The following is a 20,752-nucleotide window of genomic DNA, read 5'->3' as shown; positions in this document are numbered from 1 at the left end:
GAAATCAAGGCTCCACTTCTGCAGCCAGAGCTTGGAAATGCAGCTGGTTTTTTGTGGTTTTTTTCCACGATTATTAGTTCCATCCATTTCGGAAGCTTTTCTGCGTGGAGGGTGGGATGATAACAGAGCCTCAGGGGCAGAGCTGGGAGGCTTGAGAGGCTCAGCTAATTGGAAATTAAAGGCAAGAAAGAAATTCTTTGGACTCTCAGGCCAGGAAGATATGAAGCTTTTAGCGTTCAGCATAATAAACATAAAGAAAGGAACATCACAGCCCCAAACTCCGGCATCCCTTCGGCGTTTCTGGCTCGCAGCTTGAGAACAGGAGCCACCACCGGAGCAGTCTGGCTGCTGCGGGGCCCTGAGTGCGCAGGAAATGCCCCCAGCCCCACTCCCGCCCCAGTTCCCAAGCTGGGAAGCTTCAGGCCAGCGGCTCAGGATGGTTTTTAAGGGCAGCTGTGGCCACGCTGTGCCCTGAGAGGGGCTGCAGGCACCGACCCCGCCCCAGTGCTGGCCCCGGTTCCCCCCCAGCCTCTGAACTGCGCTCTGTGCGCTGGGAGATTGATCCATGGTAAAAATAATTCCGGGAAAACAAAGCAAGTTATTTTTAACCCCAGTGAGTCCCATGGTCCAGGAGGCGAATCTGGGAGAGTGCCCCAAGGCAAGGTGTTGTCAATCCCTTGGCGTACAGGTGAAATCACAGACTGCATTGCTGATAAATTTATTTTCCCTCGTTGGTTCTTCACCTCACAACTTTTAAATCTGCACGCTTTTAGGAAAGGCATTCATTTAAGATTCCTCCTATTATCCAGCTGTAAAACAACTACTCCTATTTAAATTTAAAGCAGAGGCTTTGTCACATTAAACCCTGATTATTTATTATCTGCTTCGTGTCCTTTTATTCTAAACAGACACTCCATGGCCTCACTTAACTTGCTTTCAAGTGCAAAGTTTCCTTCCAGGATCTGTGTCCTGAAATTATTCCAGGGAGGAATGAGGGTTTGCTGTGCTGGAGCGGGGATGAACCCCGTGACTGCTCAGAGCGAGTTCCAGGGGCAAAGCAGGATCTTCCAAAGTGCAGCTGTGAAGGAGAAAAGGAGGAAGCAGCAGGCAGGGGAAAGGGAGGAGGTGTCCAGGGCAAATTCTGGGGACTGAGGAGTGTGGCCAGGCCAGGGTCCAGCTCAGATCCTGGGGAACTCTTCCCAAGCAGCACGAAACGCCAGGATGTGTCACCTCACAAGGATTTGAGGGCTGACAGGAGTGCCAGGGAGCTGCAGCCATGGACTCCCTCCTCTGGTGGGAGTTTTGCAGTGAATGCAGGGCTCTGACAGCGCCAGGTGACAGAACTGTGCAACTGAAGTTGCTGAGGGTGGAAAAGACCTTTGAGATCATCGAGTTCAACCCTCAGCACCACCGCCACGGTCACCTCAGCGCCACATCCACGGGGTTCTCAACACTTCCAGGGATGGGGATATCACCGCTGCCCTGTGCCAATGCTTTTCAGCCTTTCCATGAATAAAATTCCCTGATATTCAACCTAACCCTCCCCTGGCACATCTCTCCTCCTGTCCCTGCTCCCCCCGGCTGTCCCCTCCTGTCAGGAGCTGTGCAGAGCCACAAGCTCCCTCCTGATCCCCATTTTCTCCAGCTGAGCCCCCTTCCCAGCTCCCTCAGGATTCTCCAGCCCCTTCCCAGCTCCGTTCCCTGCCCTGGACATGGAGAAGCCCTAAAGCAGAGGTGGAGCAGCCTCAGCAAATGGGGAGTTCCTGGTTTTATCCCGGTCCCCTGTGCTGACAGACCCACAACCGCTCGCAGCCCTCACCTCAGCTCCGAGCGAGCTGCTGGCCGGATCTCCCGAGCCTTGAGCTGTGTCTAAACAAGGAGGAATGTTATGGATGAGCTGGAAATGCCATGATATACTTGAAGGACAATTAGGAACGTCCTAAGAAATGTGGGCTATAAACAAATGTCACTTGCAGAAGTGCAGGGATCCCTGAAATGCTGGCTGGGATTTCTGAGAGGTGGAACAGCAAGAGCCGACTCAATTCTTACTCCAGGTTTATGGGATTATGCAGTTTCACATCAAGAGTTACCGTGGAGGGGATTCCAGGTCCATAAACCATGGGAATGGGGAGAATGGGATGTTTGGGATGACAGGGGGGTAGGAACAAGCAGCTGAGAGCCCGGAGCCAGCGGGAGCACAGCAGCTGGCACAGAAGCAGAGCTCTCAAGCTCAGCTTGGGAAGGAATTTGAGCTGTTCCCAGGTACAGAGCACCTGGATTTTCCTAAGGCAGCACAACACCACACCGAGAGGGCACGTGTACTGCGGAAAACACTGCAGGGGTGGAAGCAGAGCTGTTGGTGGGACGAGTGGAGAATCCTGGAATGGTTTGGGTGAGAAGGGCTCTAAAAGCTCATCCTGTCCCGCCCCCCGCCATGGGCAGGGACGCCTTCCACCATCCCAGGCTGCTCCAAACTTCTCTGGGCACCCTGTTCCAGGGCCTCCCCACCCTCAGAGGGAACAATTCCTTCCCTATATCCAACCTAAACCGCCCCTCTTTCAGCCTGACCCCAAACATGCTCGGGGCTCCCCCCAGCTGTGCCCTGAAGGCGCAGAGGAGCCTGGTTTTGCTGCAGACAGGATGGCTGCAGACAGGGAAGGGCAGGGATCTGCTCCAAGGCAGGGCAGGGATCTGCCCTGTGGAACTGAGCAAAGCCCTGTGTTCCCCAGGAACTCTGGCTAAAGGAGAGCTACGGCCAGGCTGGGGAAAGTTTGCACAAGGAGAATTCCTCGGAGAATGTGTGCTGGAAACGGGGTCAGGAGTTAAGGGCTGATGCAAAGGGACATTGCTGAGCCTGCCCTCGGCTGGGCCCAGAGCACGAGATGGGAACAGTGACCTGGACCAGCTCTAGGCAGATTTTTGGAAATTAGGGAAAGCCCTGAAATGAACACCTGAGCCCCAGCTCCCCATAAATGTCCTGCACCAACAATCAGGCAAGAGAATCCTGGAATGGTTTGGGTTGGAAAAGACCTGAAAGCTCCTTCAGTGCAACCCCAATTCCACTGTCGCAGGCTGCTCCAAGCTCCAGTGTCCAGCCTGGCCTTGGACACTGCCAGGGATCCAGGGGCAGCCACAGCTGCTCTGGGCACCTGTGCCAGGGCCTCACCACTCCTACAAGGAAGAATTGCTTCCCAATATCCCATCCAGCCCTGCCCTCTGGCAGTGGGAAGGCATTCCCTGTGTCCTGGCGCTCCAGGCCCTTCTCCAAAGTCCCTCTCCAGCTCTCCTGGAGCCCTTTCAGGCACTGGCAGGGGCTGTAACCCCAACCCAACACTTACCTGAACACAATCCCCACCCTTCCTTAAACCACAGCCTAGGGAATGTTTGCAGCTGCACGTGGAAGGAATTCAGGGCATTGTCCCTGGATCCAAACCCCTCGGCTGTGAGCAGGAGGGATCCCCTGTTTGCACCCAGAACTCACGAATTTCGGGAGAAAGGAAAAACAAGTTGATGTCCAGAGTTCACAACGGAAATCAAATGTTAAAACAACAAGTTACAGGCAAAGAAAACACGGGCAGTTTGGGCAGGGCTCCCTGGCAGCTCCGAGTTTCCTGACCCGTCCCATGGCTCCTGCTGGGGCACCCGGCTGAGCAAGGCTGGGTGGAAGGAGCAGCGGTGACCCACGGCATGTCGGAGCTGATGGCAGAGCCGGGGCTGGCCAGAGAGCTTTTCCAGCCCCACCAGTCCTCTCTGGAGTTACCATTTAGGGAAGGAGCTGGGAGAAGAGAGGAGTAGAGGCTAAACCCTGAGCACGAGGAATATAAACACTGGCCCTTTTGGGAGAGCAAGTGATGATATCATGCACCCATCACACCCTTCCCGTGTAAACAGGAGTGCCAACAGGAGCAGGCATTGGAAGCTGCGTGTCCAGCCGCCTCTGGGAAGCTCTGGAGGGCTGCAGCCATCAGTGAGGCCAAGAGCATTTCTTAGGATCAGACTCGGGCGCTTTCAGGCACTTCCCAAGCTTCTCACAGCCTGGAGGGGACCAATTCTGTTAAAAACAAACAGACAAAAAAGATGATTCACACCAAGTATCTGCTAAGCTCTCACCTCAACCAGCTCTTTAAGATCCTCACAAAGACACTTTTATGCGCTGCTTGAAAGATCAAAGTCCTCTTGCAGCCGAAGCCTCTGGGCTCACAAACCTCCCCACTCCAAACACTGCTGGAATAAAAGCTCTGGGAAAAGCTACAAATGCCGTGCAGCAGATGATCCCCTCCTCTGGGACACCCCCGTCCTGCTGGCCTCTCCCAGTTTGCTGGGATGCTGCTGACCCTCTCCTCTCTCCTGCAGCACCGAGCACCCAGCCCAGGAGGTTTTGGTGACATCCCGAATTTTCCCGGGATTCCAGGGGAGCTCCCGTTCTCAGCACTGCGATATCCAGGACGCAAAAGGCAGCAGAAGGCCAAGGGTGTGAGAGAGATAAGAATGTTGGTATTTTAATGAGAGTTTTGATGGATGAATCCATGGGCAGATGGAGCAGGGAGCATTCCTGAGACACCTCTTCCACTGCACACCAAAACTATTTGTTTTCCTTGTTTCCACGTTTCTGGAGCTACCTGAATGTGTAGAACAGAAAAAGGACAGCAGCAAGGAGATCCACTGCCAAGCTCAGCTTCCAGGGGGATTAACGGAGGAAGGAACTTGGATAAAGGAACATTTTTAATTTCATCGAGGTTTTGCCATTTGAAATTTGGGCTTGTGGTCATGGGAAGGGCAGATAACAATTCCCACTCTGCCTTCAGGAATCTTTTGTGCTCATTATCTGTCCTTCCCTCTCTCCGGTCTGTCCATCCATGGGACACCCCTGATGTCCCCCGTTAAAGGCCAGTTCAACACTGACCTCGTGCCTTTCGTTCTGCTGATTTTCACACCCTGCAAGTATTTATGTTTTCTTGGAATTAAATTCCTACGGGAAAGAAACACTCAGGGAAAAAACAAAAAAAAAAACAACCACCACCAAGGGGAAAAAAAAAAAACAACAAACCACCCACACCAAACAAACTAACAAACAACAAACAAACAGGAAATTAAATTCCTACGGAAACGAAATAGCAGAAAAAAGAAAAATGAAAGTCTGGAGCAGGTTTTTGTTCCATGGAGCTGACAACAGATGGCAGTGAGACACCAGCTATTCCTGCAGAGGAGCAGAGCGGACACAGAGCCGTGTCTGGAGGCACCTCTGCACCGAGGGCTCTGCAGCCTTTCAGAACAATTAACGCCGTTTTCTAAATCTGTTCCTCTGGTTTAAAATGCGCAGCCACGGCTGGAAAATTCAGAGCACTGTGCAGAAGGAAGCGGGAGCCAAAGGAAGACGTGAAATGAAATGTTTGTTCCTTGGAAAAAGCAGAACAATGAACGGTCTGTGCTGCGGCCCCAGTCCCGTGCCGGGTGCTGGGAGCCCTGGGGACAGCCCTGAGCCGCAGAACAGCTTCTGCCACACTTCCACAGCTCTGGGCGAGCTCCCTGGAGGCTGCTGTGGGGATCCAGCACACATGGGCTGCAAACACCTCCCCTGACCCGTCCACCCTCGGCTGCAGGAGCTATAGATCCATCTGCTCTCCCGGAATTCTGCACTGCTTGGGCGGGAAGGGACCTTAAAGCTCATCCAGTGCCACCCCTGCCATGGCAGGGACACCCTCCACTGTCCCAGGCTGCTCCAAGCCCTGTCCAGCCTGGCCTTGGGCACTGCCAGGGATCCAGGGGCAGCCACAGCTGCTCTGGGCACCTGTGCCAGGGCCTGCCACCCTCACAGGGAACAATTCCTGCCCAGTGTCCCATCCATCCCTCTCCTCTGGCAGTGGAAGCCATTCCCTGTGTCCTGTCCCTCTGTGGCCTTGGACACTTCCTTGAACACTTCCACACACTTTGTTTACGTGTAAGCAAAGACAATTCTTCTTCTCCTCTCTCCCAAACACATCAAACACCCTTATCAAATAAACAGGTGACAGGAGATAGTGTCAGTAAATCATCTTTATCTCCCAGCATCCCCCAAAACCAGATTTAGGCCCCAAGCCACCCCAGCAATAAAATCACTCCCTAAAGATTTGCTTATCTTCATTTCTGGTCTCCAAAGGCAGCAATCTGACGGTTTGGTGTAGTGACCGTGGAGTTATCCTGTGAGGAGTGTACACAGAGTGGAAAACTCACCGTGTTTCCTGCTGGGATTGAAACCTTTCTCCTGGGATTAGGATCCCCCCAGCCCACTTTCTGCCTCTGATGGGTTTCAATTTGTGAAGCACTTTTGGAAGAAATGCCTTTGCAGTGCAGGGCTCTGGCAGCAGCCAGGCCCTGGGGACAGTGCCTGAATCCAAAAGGCCCCAGAGGAGCAGAGAACAGTGCTCATTAAGGGAAAAGTTGAATAAGGAAAGAAAACAACACGGAAACAATGGGCCCTCAAATCTTTTTCCTATTTAACATCCAAAAACAAAGAGATGGGACAAAGCTAAGGGAGATCTTTGCCTTGTTACTGAGGGGACGCAGCTCCACGTTTTGTTCTTTGCTGGTGACAGACCAGAGGCAGCAGGTTCTGACTGATCCAGGACATTATTTCTGCATCAGGAAGATTTTGCCTGTTACTATTTTGTAACAGCCTGTTACAGGGTTTTGTCTGTAAGAAGATTTTGCCTGTTACTATTTTGTCTGTCAGCCCACAGACACGTTCCCTCAGACTGTGACAACCTCCCCCAGATTATCCAGTTTCTTTCCCAGGTTCTCAGCAAAGAGAACCAAGCAGTGTTTGACAGGGAAGCCAAACAGTAACTTCCCAACAGGAGACTTGAAAGAGAAAACTGAGCTGAGAATGTTCAATTTCAACAGAGACTTTGGAAAATTCAGGTGGAGAGGAGACAGAGCAAGACCAAAAATACATCACTGAAAATGAGGCACTGTCCTGTGGAAGTTTCAAAACAAAGAGAGCAAGGCTTGATGGGATATTGGGAAGGAATTCCTCCCTGGGAGGGTGGGCAGGCCCTGGCACAGGTGCCCAGAGAAGCTGTGGCTGCCCCTGGATCCCTGGAAGTGTCCCAGGCCAGGCTGGACAGGGCTTGGAGCAGCCTGGGACAGTGGAAGGTGTCCCTGCCACGGCAGGAGTGGGACTGGATGAACTCTAAGATCCCCTCCCACCCAAAGCATTGCAGGATTCCATGATCCCAGGATTTTGAGAACTGCAGAAGGGGCTTAGAAAGGAGAAGAAGGATGTGCCCCGTCCCTAAGCAAGGAATCCACCAACAGCTGACGGTGCATCTCTTCTCCATCCCTCCCCAACACCGACATTTCATGGAACCTTCACAAAATGTACTTTAACCCAAGGGTTCCCCAGTGCATTTGTGCTTCGGGCACTCACCATGACGGCCTGGTCACACACGTTCAGCTGGGGCTGGCCTGGCACCAGGGTGGCCTTGTGCTGCTGCACCAGCGCCGAGACGCGCTCCACGGCCCGCTGGTACTCCTCACTGGCAAAACTGCAGGGGGAAAAGCGCAGGGGTTTTACTGCTGGGCCTTCTCTTTGGTGTCCACGCCACCAGGCTGGGCCACAAGACTTTCTGTGAGCCACGAGGAGGAGGAGGAGATGTGGAAACATCCTGCCAGCTGCCCACGGGTCTGCCGGGAATGAAACCCAGGCTGGCAGGGCGCAGGTGCTTTTAGGGACACGAGGATGGCAGCGGCTTGTCCTCCCCGAAAATCACCTGGCTCCAGACAGGCTCAGCTTTCCAAACTGCTGGGCCAGGGGCCCCAAGCGTTTCCTCCTCGTGCAGATTTTGCTAGGACTGTTCCCAAGGGAATTGTCTTAGCCAATAAAAGGGCATTGCTGGGTTGTCCTCGAGTTGTCCCTTCAATGATTATCATCAAGGGAGACTTCCCAGACACAGGACAAACACTTTCCCAGACAGCTGAGGACAGAAATTTCCCAAGGCAACCTTTGCAGCGTGTCCCACCTGAGGCCAGCAGCTCTCCACACTCATCCCCCGCTCTTCCAAGAGCTCTCCTGGAACACCTGCCCCAGGCGGAGGCGTTTGTTGTAAGGAAAGCCAAGGGAATGTCAATATTTTGTTTTACAAGAGCCTTCTCAGGAAGGGTTTCAAACACAACCCCGGGCCAGTTCAACGCCACAACCACCAAGGAAATGAAGTAAAATTATGCAAACAGAGAGGAGAAGAATAGAAGGGCCTTGTCCAAGATGAGAATACCTCCCCCGTTCCACAACACGCCGAGGTTCTGCCCCATCCACATTCTTCCATTACAGCTTGATTACTCCAAGCTGGGACCCAGCTGCCATGCCCCAAATGTGGTTCTAAATGCCCAGATCCTGACCCAGCCGAGTCCTCCAGCAGGTATTTGTTGGAGTGGCTCAGGGTGCACTTCAAGCAGGATTCCTAACAATGATCTCTCTTTGTCCATCACCTTAAGAGCCACTTAAAAAAAAAAAAAACCACACCAAAAACCCCACAGAGAGCGGCAAATTCCTTCTGAAGATAAAAGAAACAATGCAGCTGGGTCCTGACCTCGGGCTCCCTCTGCTCCCAGGCCAAGCTGGCCACCAGCCCCACACTCCAGCTAATTTCCTTCTTTGCAAAACAATCACATTTGGAAGGCCAGTGATGTGCCAAGCGTTTCCAGTAAACCCTATAAATATCCCCGCTCGGCAGGCGGCCAGGGAGAGGCTGATTGTGAGGCTGGGCCGAGCTGTGCTGATAGAGAGCCGGAAGGGAATGTGGGATGAGGAGCTGGAGCTGCTGCTCTCACACCCAGCTGGTGGAGAGAGCTGAAGGACCACCCTGAAATCCAGAGCATCCTGAGGAAGCTCCCGAATTTCACAGGATCCGACAATCCTGGAATGGTTTGGGTGGGAAGGGATTTAAAGCTCATCTCATCCCACCTCCTGCTATGGGCAGGGACATCTTCCATCATCCCAGGTGCTCCAAGCCATGTCCAAGCTGGCCTTGGGCATTTCCAGGGATCCAGGGGCAGCCACAGCTTCTCTGGGCACCCTGTGCCAGGGCCTGCCCACCCTCACGTGGAGAAATTCCTTCCCAATATCCCATGGAGGTTGGTTTTCTTTTCTTGGCCCCATGGATATTCCCGTTCCATGAGCGTTGGTTTTCTTGCCTTGGCTCATATTCCTGTTCAGCTCCACAACACACCCCAAAACCTCACATCCAGGGATTTGCGAAGCATTTACTGACTGCACAGGAGTTAAAACTGCCTCCAGCCCTAAGCAAGTGCGTTTTGAGACAAAATCTGCAAGAGTGCCTGGAATTTGCATGTAAAACGGGGATAATTACCTCATGGTAATCAGTCTGAGCCGCCAAGGGAGCTGGGAAGCTCTCCTACCTGGAGTCCCATCCTTTCCTGGAATGCACATGCAGGCCTGGGCTGCAAGGCCAGGTTTGCTGCATTCCCTGCTCCAAAAAGAGGTGGAATTATCCGTACAGGTGTCTGGGCACCATTGTCTGCGAGGATGCAGGCGCGGCCGCCTCCGGGGGCGAGCTGCATTTCGTATTCCAGTTCAGCAATCCCGGGAAGGAGAGCTGGGAATAGCACCGCAAGAACCAGAGGGTGAGGAGCAGGTGGTGTTGTGAGGAGCTCGCTAAAAGAGATCCCCCAGCGTCCACGAAATTATTCCACGCTCAGAACCGGGGAGCAGAGTGGACAAAGTCCAGGGTCATTACACTAATTGACACTTTACCTCCGGGAAGTCCCTGGAGATGCAATCAGGGCTGGATTGGAGCTCGGGGTCCCAGGCACAGGTGTGGGCTGTGCTTCCTTCATTTACTGTAATTGTGCCTTGGCAATCTGCTCCTGGAACCTGCTCTGCTGCTTAACCCCAGCGTGGCCTCGCAGCAAACGCAGCGCTGCAGGGAGCGCGGTTCGTCTCACGCGCAGCTAAAACTCTGCTCTCATCCTGAGCTCCTCGTGCTGTCACCTCTGGGGATGATTCTCTGCCACCATGAAATGCACCCTCAAATAGAGCCAAAGAAATCCAGGAGGGTTTTCAGCGGGATTTCAGGATTTTTTTTTTTTTTTCCCCAGTTTTACACCCGAATCACAGCGCAGTGTCTGTCCTGGGAGTGATGGGGCCATGGAGAAGACTGGAACAAAATGGGAATGGTATATTATAAAAAATCCCATCACAGAAGCCTGACAAAGGGCTCTAGACCAGGTTGGACAGGGCTTGGAGAAGTCTGGTTTAGTGAAAGGTGATGAGCTTTAAAGGCCCCTTCCAATCCAGACCATTCCAGGATTCCATGGTCCTAGGAACAGCAGCTCTCAGATTGATATGAAGTTATGGGAAGAGCATAAATGTGGCTAATGATACTTTACTTCCTTCTCCTCTGGAATTATTTTAATTAAAACCATCATTTTTAATTGTGAAATACACCCAGATTCTGATAATTTGATTTTATCTGTTATCAGTGCTTTGAGGCTTCACAGCACTGTGGTATCCAAGCCTTGATCTTGTCTTATTACTCAGTCTTCCTCAGTTCCTCCCTTCTATTATCAGGTTTATTTGCAATTTAAGGTCTGCACAATGCAGGAGGCAGAGACAGCTTTGGGGCTCTGCTGCTGGAATTACTGGAGAGACTCAGAGGAGCCAAAGTTAAAAAAATGAGGAATCAAGAGGTGAAGGTGGCTCTTACCCCAGGTCACCTCTGCTCCAGCAGCATTTTGGGGGCCCAGACGCATCCCTGGAGACATGAGGGGTGTGTAGACACCGAGCCACGGGAAACCTTGGAATTCCACAGTCACTCAGGTCAGAAAAAGCCTCCAAGATCGGAGAGTCCAAGCCGTGGTGATTAGCACACTCCTCGCAGCAAGGAGATGTGATGGTGCTGATCCCTGCACCTGCTCAGCTATTTTCATGGAAGTTTTCCCTCCCCAGCTCCCAGAATCCTGCCTTTCTGCTGGATTTCACTGCCAGGAACCCCAGCAGGGACATGGCAAAGGGGATAAAGGTAGGGTGAGCAGTGAAGCCTTCGTCTGGGGGTGAACAGGTGACAGGAAATAACAGCTCTCCTCTGCTGCTCCTGCAGTTTCATTTTCAGCGCTATTTCTGAATCACAATTGATGTGCTGTGCTCTTCAGGCCACTTCCTTGTGCCTGCAGCACTGCCTGGTCCTGTCTCCGAAGAAGATGATGATGACATCCATTTCAAGCTGCATTTTGCATTTCCTTTTGCAGCTGGTTCGTGCAGCTTTTTTTCTCGCAATATTCCTTTTCACGCAGCACCACTCCACCCAGAACACCTGAGAGCTGTGGGCTGATGAAGCACGAGTTGGTCCCAGAGACTGGGAGAGGGCAGCCAGGATGTGTTTGTGTCCGCTCCCAGTCTCCAGGCTGATCATTCTCCTGCACAGGTGGATTTTATTTCCCCCTCTTCCCTCTGAGCTGGCTCTGTACCAGTCCCACCTTGCTGCATCCAGCCCTGGCATTGCTGGTGCTCCATGGCTTTTATTGCCACCTCTGAGGCTCCTTTGCCACAATTCCCACACTTTTAGTGTCACCTCTCCTGTGGCAGCTGCTAATTCAGCCCTGCAATGCAGCTGCTACCATTTCCCTCTTTTCCAAGATGAGGAGTCAGCATCTCCCCCGGGTACAATCCTTGCTCTTTGCTATTATTCGCATTTTTCCCCCTGATTTGCACCTTCTCTCCCTTCCCCACAGCCAGGTTTGTGCCCTGAGCACTGAGGTGAGACTGGCAACTTTTCTATCAGATCCTTTCCCCCTTAGCTTCCCTTCAGGAGCTCCTTCCCTTTTTTTTTTTTTTTTTCCTGGCTCCATAACCACTGCAATTACCTCTCTGATGATTTCCTGAATTTTCCATCTGCTCGAAATAGGCACTTGTGAGCTCTCTTCTTAATTAATGTGTTCTAAAATCATTATGTTCATCAACCAAGCCTTATCACTTCCATTTTCTTCCATAATAGTAAAATCCATTGCCCTAAGTAAAACACAGGAATTTTGATGTTCATAATTCAATAAACTTCATTGCTCAGAGCAGAAGCTGCTAGAGACCTGGAGTAACAAAAGGTGTGAGCAGGCTCTACTTACCCTGTCCTCACTTGTTATTAAGCTTTGCACCTCTGGCTCAAACTGGCAGCATTTCAGAGATTTCTGTTATAAATTCTTTGGCTTCAAAACATTTTTTTTCTACTTCGGGCTGCATCAGGAATTTTACTAACTGTATTTTTAGCTGTGCCAGCTTTGCTTTATATATATATATAAACATATATACAATCATTATTTGTGTTCTTCTCGACTGGTAACGCAGTATTTTAGTAAATTTCTGTATAAACAATAATCTGACTCAGATAATAAAACTGACAACTGCTTGTGAGGATGGTACCAACAGATAATTTCACTGAATTGGTCACATTGGGGAAACAAGTTCCCTCTGTGGTACTTAGCACACACAGCACAACCCAAAGATAACAGAATCTGGCCGAGGAAAAAAAAAACCAAACTATCAGATCTTTTAGTTCTGCATTTGGATAAATTTGGTAACAAAGGCAGTTGCTGCATCCAGGGAGGAAACAAAGCCCTGCTCAGACTCAGGGAAATGCTTCTGCTTTCTGTGCTGCCCAGCACACATTCTTAGTTATAGTTTAAAGCTGAGAGCTATAAAAACCCAGAGGTTTCCTGTCCCGCAGCCTGCACCGATCTAGGTGACAAAAAGGCACAAAGGGTTCACTTCTCACCACCAAGGAGGAGGTAACTCCTACACAAGGGTCCAAAGGGGCTCCAGCAGAGCTGGAGGGGGACTCTGGATAAGGGCTGGAGGGACAGGACACGGGGAATGGCTCCCACTGCCAGAGGGCAGGGATGGATGGGATTTGGGAAAAATTCTTCCCTGTGAGGGTGGGCAGGCCCTGGCACAGGTGCCCAGAGCAGCTGTGGCTGCCCCTGGATCCCTGGCAGTGCCCAAAGCCAGGCTGGACAGGGCTTGGAGCAGCCTGGGATGGTGGAAGCTGGCCCTGCCGTGGCAGGGGTGGCACCGGATGAACTTTGAGGTTCCTCCACCCCACCCCATCGCAGGGTTCCAGCATGTTTCACGGCAAAGGAGCAAACACAACGGCTTTGGCAGAAGATGTGGGGCAGGGGGGATCCAGCAGCTGGAAGAGAAGTCCCAGCCGTGCTGGGAGGGGCTGCTCCCACTGCAGCTGAGGGCAGGGAGGCAGCACAAGAAGGGAACACGGGCAGGGTGCTCTGCACTGCCAGACGTGTCCCCAGCACTGCCTGGAACTGCCTCGGCAGTTTTTCGCTGCGTGGAAGGTGGGAGCTCCTTTTGCTGGGATTGTTTGCAGGCAGGCTCCAGGAAACGCAGTGAACAGTGTGAGGAAGAGGAAGGACTCATCCTGCCTCACCAAGAATCCCAGGGAGTTGAACATGATACCTGCTGCCTCTGGGTCTTGCAGGACTTGCAACTTCAGGCATCCCTTTAGCAGCCACTTCAACAAAGACTGAACAGCTTTGTTCGATTTTTGGAACAATAGGTTATTTTTGAAAAATAGGTTATTTCAATCCACTCATTTTCCTAATACAGAAAAACAGTCATGGAATGGTTTGGGTGGGAAGGGACCTTACAACTCATCTTGTTCCAACCTCCATGAGATGACCCAAATAGTTGTGGGCTTGGCAGGGCCAGGTTAATGGCACTTGACGGTCCTAAGGGTCCATCTTAAATCTTCCCTGAATCTACAGAACTGCAGCCTTGAAGAACGGTCTCTGTGTGTCCTGCACGTGCAGTGGCACCACCCTGCAAGTCAGGGGTGTTGCTGCAGGTCACTGAGCTGCTGATTCCCGGGATTCCCTGCCTCTGAGATCCCAAATATAGAAGCAGCAAATCCCTCTGGAGGTGCCAGGTGATGCCAGGCCCTCCTGAGCAGCAGTGACACCCACTGCTGGTGGCTTCACCCCAAACTGATGCAAACCAAGAGAGACGAGAGATTATTAAAATCATTTCAAGGGAGAAGAAAAGGCCGCGCTAAATAAGGAATAAATGTAATAAAAAGCGAGCAAAAGCAGGCAGGGAGAACAGAGCCAGCATGTAGGGACAGACAGATGCAGGCTGGGAGCAGGATGCTGGATTCCCTTTGGAGAAACATTAGTGTCGGGACTCCCAGCAGGCTCCCTGCCAAGGGGGATAATTAAGCTAAATAAAAATACACACCAGGAGCAGCTCCACAAATGAGCATAATTTAATTACCACGTTCGATAGAGGAGACCCACTTCCCATGAGTTTTCCATTGTGACCAGAGAGGAGACAATAGCAGCAGAATGTGCTGGAGAAAGGAAGAGTGGTTTGCTAAAAAGAGGGTTTCTATTAGGGGCTGCATAATAAACACCAGCACAGCTCTCCATAATCGGGTCATAATCTTGCCATAAAATTCAATCAGAGCAACAGCTTGTGAATATCCAAAAAATCAATGCAGCCATATGAGAAATGATTGCTGTTGGAAGCCTGGAATTTTTTTCAATGCTCACTCCACGGTGGTGGGGAGGAACAGCGGAATCACAGGGAAGCAGGTGCTGCCAACACCTCTGAGGGAAGAGCTCCTCTGCCTCAAACCCAGAGGGAACACAAACAGTACCACAGAATCCCCAAATCACTGAGAATTTAGGGCTGAGAGCTCTAGAGATCATCCAGTGCAATCCCCTGGCAAGGCAGGGTCAGCTGGAGCAGGTGACAAGGGTGACACACACAGCAGGCAAGCGACAGTCCAGCCACTGCTACGCGTTTCTTTTGATTTTTGGAAAAACGGATTATTTCTATGCACTCATTTCCTAAAACAGAATCACAGAATCCTGGAATGGTTTGGTTTGAAGGGACCATAAATCCCATCCAGTGCCACCCCTGCCATGGCAGGGACACCTTCCGCTGTCCCAGGGCGCTCCAAGCCCTGTCCAGCCTTGGACATTTCCAGGGATCCAGGGGCAGCCACAGCTTCTCTGGGCACCTGTGCCAGGGCCTGCCACCCTCCCAGGGAGGAATTCCTTCCCAATATGCCATCTCTCCCTGCCCTCTGGCAGCAGGAAGGCATTCCCCGTGTCCTGTCCCTCCAGGCCCTTGGGAAATAAAACAGTTGTTAAACTGCCCAGGTCTCACCTGGAATCCCAGCCCCGTTTAGTTTCACTGAGCTCTGTTTACAGCCCTGGAGCTGCAGCTGTGCTTTGTTCATTAGTGCTGGAATGCAGTGGGAGCAGAGCTCCCAGAGAGCTTTACCCACTGCTGGTGCACCTCTAAAGTGCTCTGCTAAGCGAGAGAGGATGGAAATATTTCCTCTCCCCTCCTGTCTCCAGTGAAAACGCTCAGTGGGCAGCACAGGCTCAGTTCCTCTGGAAGGAACGGGGTGAGTGTGTCCACTCAATTATTCAAACCAGTTGAGTAATTGCAGCCCTGTCAGCTCAGGAAACATCTCTGCCTCTCCAGGCTGCTGCACAAACCCAGTTCTGGGCAGGCAGCGCTCGTTTTACCTCTGGATTTATTTCCGCACTCTCCCTGTCAGAGCCACTGGTGAGGTGTCCCTGGATTTGCTGCAGGGAAGGAAGGAGGGAGGTGGGAACACCTCGGGAGGGTTTTTGGAGGTGGCACAGGCTTCTTTGTGGGCTCTGCTGGCTGCTGACTGCATCAATCCTGGCAGGAATCTCTCAGGGCATGGTGTGTGCCAGAGATAAATATTACAATAGCAGGCTTAGAGGAGAATGGAATCCGACAGCCAGGAGAGCCTGAGGAAGGAGCGGATTGGGCACAAAATCCTCTTGCTAAAGGCCCTCTGGAGAAGCTCCCTTAGCTGGGGTAGGAGACTGGAAGGTTACCGGTCTGCCCTCCAGAGATTCCAGCACCACACAGCACTGGTTGTTTCCTCCCTGGCCCCAAAACCCCCAGCTCCGAGGCACGGCTCCCCGGCAGCTCTGTTTGAATGTGCTGCACTCAGCCCTGTCCTGTCCAAAAATTGGTGTTGTCCTCCTCCCCAAGGGGCTGCAGGACACAGAACAGGAACAACCAGGCTGGCAAGTCCACGTGCACACCCATCTCACCTGAAAACAAGGTCTGCTCCTGTCCTTCTCCTGAGAAAAAGCCAGCAGGACAGCCAGTATTTCCCAGCATGGCTTTCTGGGACAGTTTTTAAGCAGATTTCAAGAACCAGCTACCAAAGCAAACAAATCTTGAACACTGACAGTGCCGAGTGGCTCACCTGATGGGGTACTTCTCTCCAGGGTCCCTGCCCAGGTGGAAGAGCAGGGGCAGGCAAGTGTGCTCCTCCTGGGTGTGTGTGGTCACTCCAGCCACGCTCTGGCCAGGACAGAAATCGATGCCCTGCAGGAAAAAGGAGAGAGGTCATCAAAGGCGATGCAGGGCAGGCAGCACAACTTGAATTGATGCCACTTTCTCCAGCAAAACACCAACAAACCTCGGGATTATTTTAAACCAGGAGCCCACTTTGATCTCCAAAACACTTTCTGAGCTGCTGGGGTAAAATAAGGTGACCCAGTGGTGTCGCACTGACACGGGAGCTGAAGCAAGGCCGTGCATTCTTGTCTTACAAAAATATAATCCCAATAAAATATTCAGCAAAATGAAATGGCAGAACAAGAGACAAAGAGGTGGAAGCATTGAATAATGAAAATTCCACACGTGGAAAGGATTTTCTGGCTGGTTTTCACGGCTTTGGAAGGCCCCAGGAAGACGGGATCGCTCGGCACTTGTGATCGAACCCAAAACCCCAGGAGTGACATCCAGACACCCTGAGAGGCAGCAGGCACCTGAAAACTCCCCTGCCAGCACCTGAAGGATCACTTTCTCTGAGAAACGAAGCAAATCTGGTAAATTTTATAAAAACTGGTGCGTTTTCAATTTGATTGGTGGCAAGCTGGCATTGAGGGACTCACCTGGGCACGGCAGAGGGGATGGCATTGCTGCAGGGAGCAGAGACATTCCCACGTTCCTGTCCCTGACCATCTGCAGGGGCACAGGGTGGGATTTGCCCCGCAGCAGCAGTGGATTTGGAGGGCACAGCTACTGGGAATCTCCTGGGGAAGCAGCTGGGAGCAGCAAGGGGTTAAGTGCTCGCTGGGCAGCAGAGCTGCCAGCTCCAGCTGCCCCCAGCCCTGCCAGCTCCCCTCCCTCCCTCCCCAGCCCTGATTTGCCAGCTGGGAGCTCCCTAATCCCTGGCCTGCAGCCTCCAGGGCCACCAGAGCCCATTTAAACCCCGGCTAGAGCCAAAAAAGCAAAAGCACTCATTTCCCTGGGCAGGCAATAAAGCAGGGCCCCACAGCCCAGCCCAGCCAGGCCCGGCCCCAACTGGACTTGTTAAAGCTGGGTTTTACAATTCCAGCTCCCACGCTGTTCCTCACAATCCCAAAGTGCCCCGAGACACGGACAGAGACATGGAGAGCAGGTAAATGGGAATGTTTCAATGGAAGTGGGAAAGCAGCTGTAGCATTTGCTTATAAAACAAACTGAAAAGGCTCTCTACAGATGTTGGTAGGATTTGATTGGCAAACAATTTTCTAAAAATATCCCGCGTTTTTAATGGACAGCTGGTCAGTGGAGCAGTTAATATTCTGCTTTTCAATAAAGCAAGAAGTTTAGAAGCCCATGAAATCCCATTTATCTGCACAGGGCTATAGATTCCTGAATCACTGACTGGAAAAATAAGGGAGTTGTTTGATAGGTTGGATTGGCCCGACCAATAATGGACTTTAAATGGATACAGAACTGATTGACCTTCCCACCCTGTGATGCCACAGGCCTCTGAAACACACAGAGAAAAGAGATTTTTGTGGGTTTGTTTTTTTTTTTTTTTTTCCCCCACACAAAAGGACCAGTTAATGAAAAGGTATCAAACCCTCCATAACATCCAAATTATAATTTGGATGCAAATCAAACAAGCAATTTAATTAAGAGCCTGCTAATTGGTACAATGCTCCTCGGCTGCAAATGCTTCAGTGTGAAAGATTTTCGTCTCTTGGGTGTTTGTTTAGACACTGCTCTGTTTCTATTTTATCTTGTGTTTCCTAGGAAATCCTCATAGCCCAGACTCCAGAACACAATCCCAAAGATTCCCAGGAAAGAAAGTGCTGGGACAATTTGCCCGATGCCACCAGCCCAAAGCTACCTGGCATTCTAATTTAAGCACTCAATACCCTCTTCAAAAGCAGTCTAGTGGAGAAAAGTCAAATAAATAAATAGGTAAGTAAATAAAACCCCAAGAATACCATTTTAGGACATTTCTAAGGCATTCCGACTTTATCCCTGCAAATAAAATTGAATATTGCTATTTTTATGTACTGTGTGAGTCAATATTCAAACTGCAGAGAGTTTCAAGGATTTTCTATTCATCAACAAATGAGGAAAAAAAAAAGAAAAAGAGAGAGATAAGTATATCAAATTCAATATTATTTATTTTGTATAGGTGATGCCTGGAGCTGGAAAGGAGCCAAGAGCTGCCTAAGCCTGTCCTACCCACCGGGATAACACCACCCAAATCCACTCTCCCGTTATCCCTGAAAGCTGTTTATTGTCAGACCGTCCATAACAATGTGCAGGGATCAATAATTGAAGCACGTTGCTAATTTTTGTCCCTGCTCCCTATCCAAGGTAAGGGATGGAGCCCCCATCCCTGGAGGTGCTCAGGGGAGGACTGGATGTGGCTCAGTGCTCACACCTGGGGATTGCTCCGTGAGCCTGGAGGGCTTTTCCAGCCTCCAGGATTCCGGGATTTGCAGGGCTCACTGATCAAACACAGCGCAAAGGTCACTCCCCGTGTTTCAGCAAACTTCTGGGAGCTTTTCTCCTTTGTCACAAAAGCCTGAAAACCAAACCAGAGGCTGCTGTCTGGAGCCTCTCCTGCCTTCTAAGGGAGCCCATCGAGAGCAGCTCAGCTCCTGCCCAGCTCTTCCAGTGTTTTGCACCACCACAGAAACCTGTTTGCTGCGGGAGAGATTCCAGCAATCCTTCCTTCCAATTATCCTGACAAAAACAAAACATTCCCTGCCCACCAGGTGAGCCTTCCAGCGCTCACCATCCCTGTCCCTCTCAGCAATCACGCACCCCGGGTTGTTTTTCCATCCCTGGGATGTGGCAGCCTTTGGTTGCGCAGCTTTAATTTCCAGAGCAAATGGCCCACAGATGCTGTGTCAATATAGACATGAGACAAACACAGCCGGTTGCCAGTTTGGGCTCCCTGCCAAGAGATGGAATCACCACTTGTGTTAACGGGAGCCCTCTGGCAATTCCTCGGCCTGGCTCCAGCCCAGCCACTCCTGCTGGCAGGAGCCACCCCAGCCCAGCTCTGCCTCCTGCTCCGGTCTCCTCGCTCCACCAGCACCACCAGGGCACCAAAACCGCGTTAGCAGCGCGAGGAGGAAAGCGCGGCTGTTAGCTCAAGCCCGGAATGTCGCTCCTTGCTGTTTGCCGCAAGCGCAGGGAAACGGTGCCCTGGCCCTCCCGGCCATTCCCGGTGAAATCCTCCTTGGGGTGAGCAGCCAGCTCCAAGCGTGGGTGCCGAGCTTCAACCCTGAGCACCCCAAATTGCTTCTGATGTGTCAAGAGGCTGGGAGAGCCCTCGGAGGTGATGGACAGCCCTTGGAGGTGATGGGCAGCCCTAGGAGATAATGGGCATCCCTAGGAGATGATGGGCAGTCCCAGAGATGATGGACAGCCCTAGGAGATGATGGACAGCCCTAGGAGATGATGGACAGCCCCTGAGATGATGGGCAGCCCTCGGAGGTGATGGGAAGCCTCTGGAGATGATGGACACCCCCAGAGATGATGGACAGCCCTAGGAGATGATGGGCAGTCCCCGGAGGTGATGGACAGCCCTAGGAGATGATGGGCAGTCCCTGGAGGTGATGGACAGCCCTAGGAGATGATGGGCAGTCCCTGGAGGTGATGGACAGCCCTAGGAGATGATGGGCAGTCCCTGGAGGTGATGGACACCCCCAGAGATGATGGACAGCTCTAGGAGATGATGGACAGCTCTAGGAGATGATGGGCAGTCCCTGGAGGTGATGGACAGCCCTAGGAGATGATGGGCAGTCCCTGGAGGTGATGGACAGCCCTAGGAGATGATGGGCAGCGCAGCGAGCTCCGATCGATGCCTGGTTCATACGCTCACAAGGACCACAATCAAATGTCATTATTTGCGAGGTTCTACTTGACTTCACACCCTCGGCGCAGAAAAGGCTTTATCGATCCCTTCACGTGGAGGAGAAGGGCAATCGCAGAGCCTGACTGGAATAACCCCTTTGGCATTTCGCACTAAAACAATAGCGGCTGCTGGCAGGAGCCTCCGCAGCCCTTAAAGTCACAGGAGCGCTCGAGGAACCCCACGGAAGGCTCCAAGCAGCTGCCGGCACAAAGGTTGATGTTATCAGCCCCTCTCCCACAACCAAGGGGCGTTTTCCATGGTTTTTTCTTTCATTATTTTTTTTCCCCCTTCTTGCAGCAGTGCTCTTGGGATGTGCAAGGGCTGCTCGGTGCTGGATGCTCGGAAATTTCCTTTCTCCTGCTACCTCGCATTCCTGCCTCCTCTACGCAGCACTAAATTAGGAAATTCCTGAGGACTTGCTGCCTACTCTGGTAAATTTATAGAAAACACCCATTTTTTTACCCCTTCAGACACCTACTTGCAGAAAACCCCCAGCATTTTACAGGTGACTGCCAGTGAAAATCCTGTGTGTTTTCACT

General features: G+C 51.7%; 1 protein-coding gene across 1 annotated transcript in view; it reads right to left on the bottom strand.

Moving 5' to 3' along the window:
• Window positions 1-702: 702 nt before the first annotated feature.
• GALNS (galactosamine (N-acetyl)-6-sulfatase) overlaps window positions 703-20,752 on the bottom strand; it is a 43,251-nt gene continuing 23,201 nt past the window's right edge. Inside the window, 3 exon segments of the mRNA XM_040075273.1 lie at window positions 703-4,051; window positions 7,406-7,523; window positions 16,257-16,378. Of these exon segments, the coding sequence (XP_039931207.1) occupies window positions 3,965-4,051; window positions 7,406-7,523; window positions 16,257-16,378 (327 nt within the window). The 3' untranslated portion in view covers window positions 703-3,964.

Source organism: Hirundo rustica, chromosome 11 (assembly GCF_015227805.2).
Source record: "Hirundo rustica isolate bHirRus1 chromosome 11, bHirRus1.pri.v3, whole genome shotgun sequence".
Lineage (NCBI taxonomy): Eukaryota > Metazoa > Chordata > Aves > Passeriformes > Hirundinidae > Hirundo > Hirundo rustica.
The sequence above is the reverse complement of the archived record's forward strand: the minus strand, read 5'-3'. Positions and strand labels throughout refer to the sequence as shown.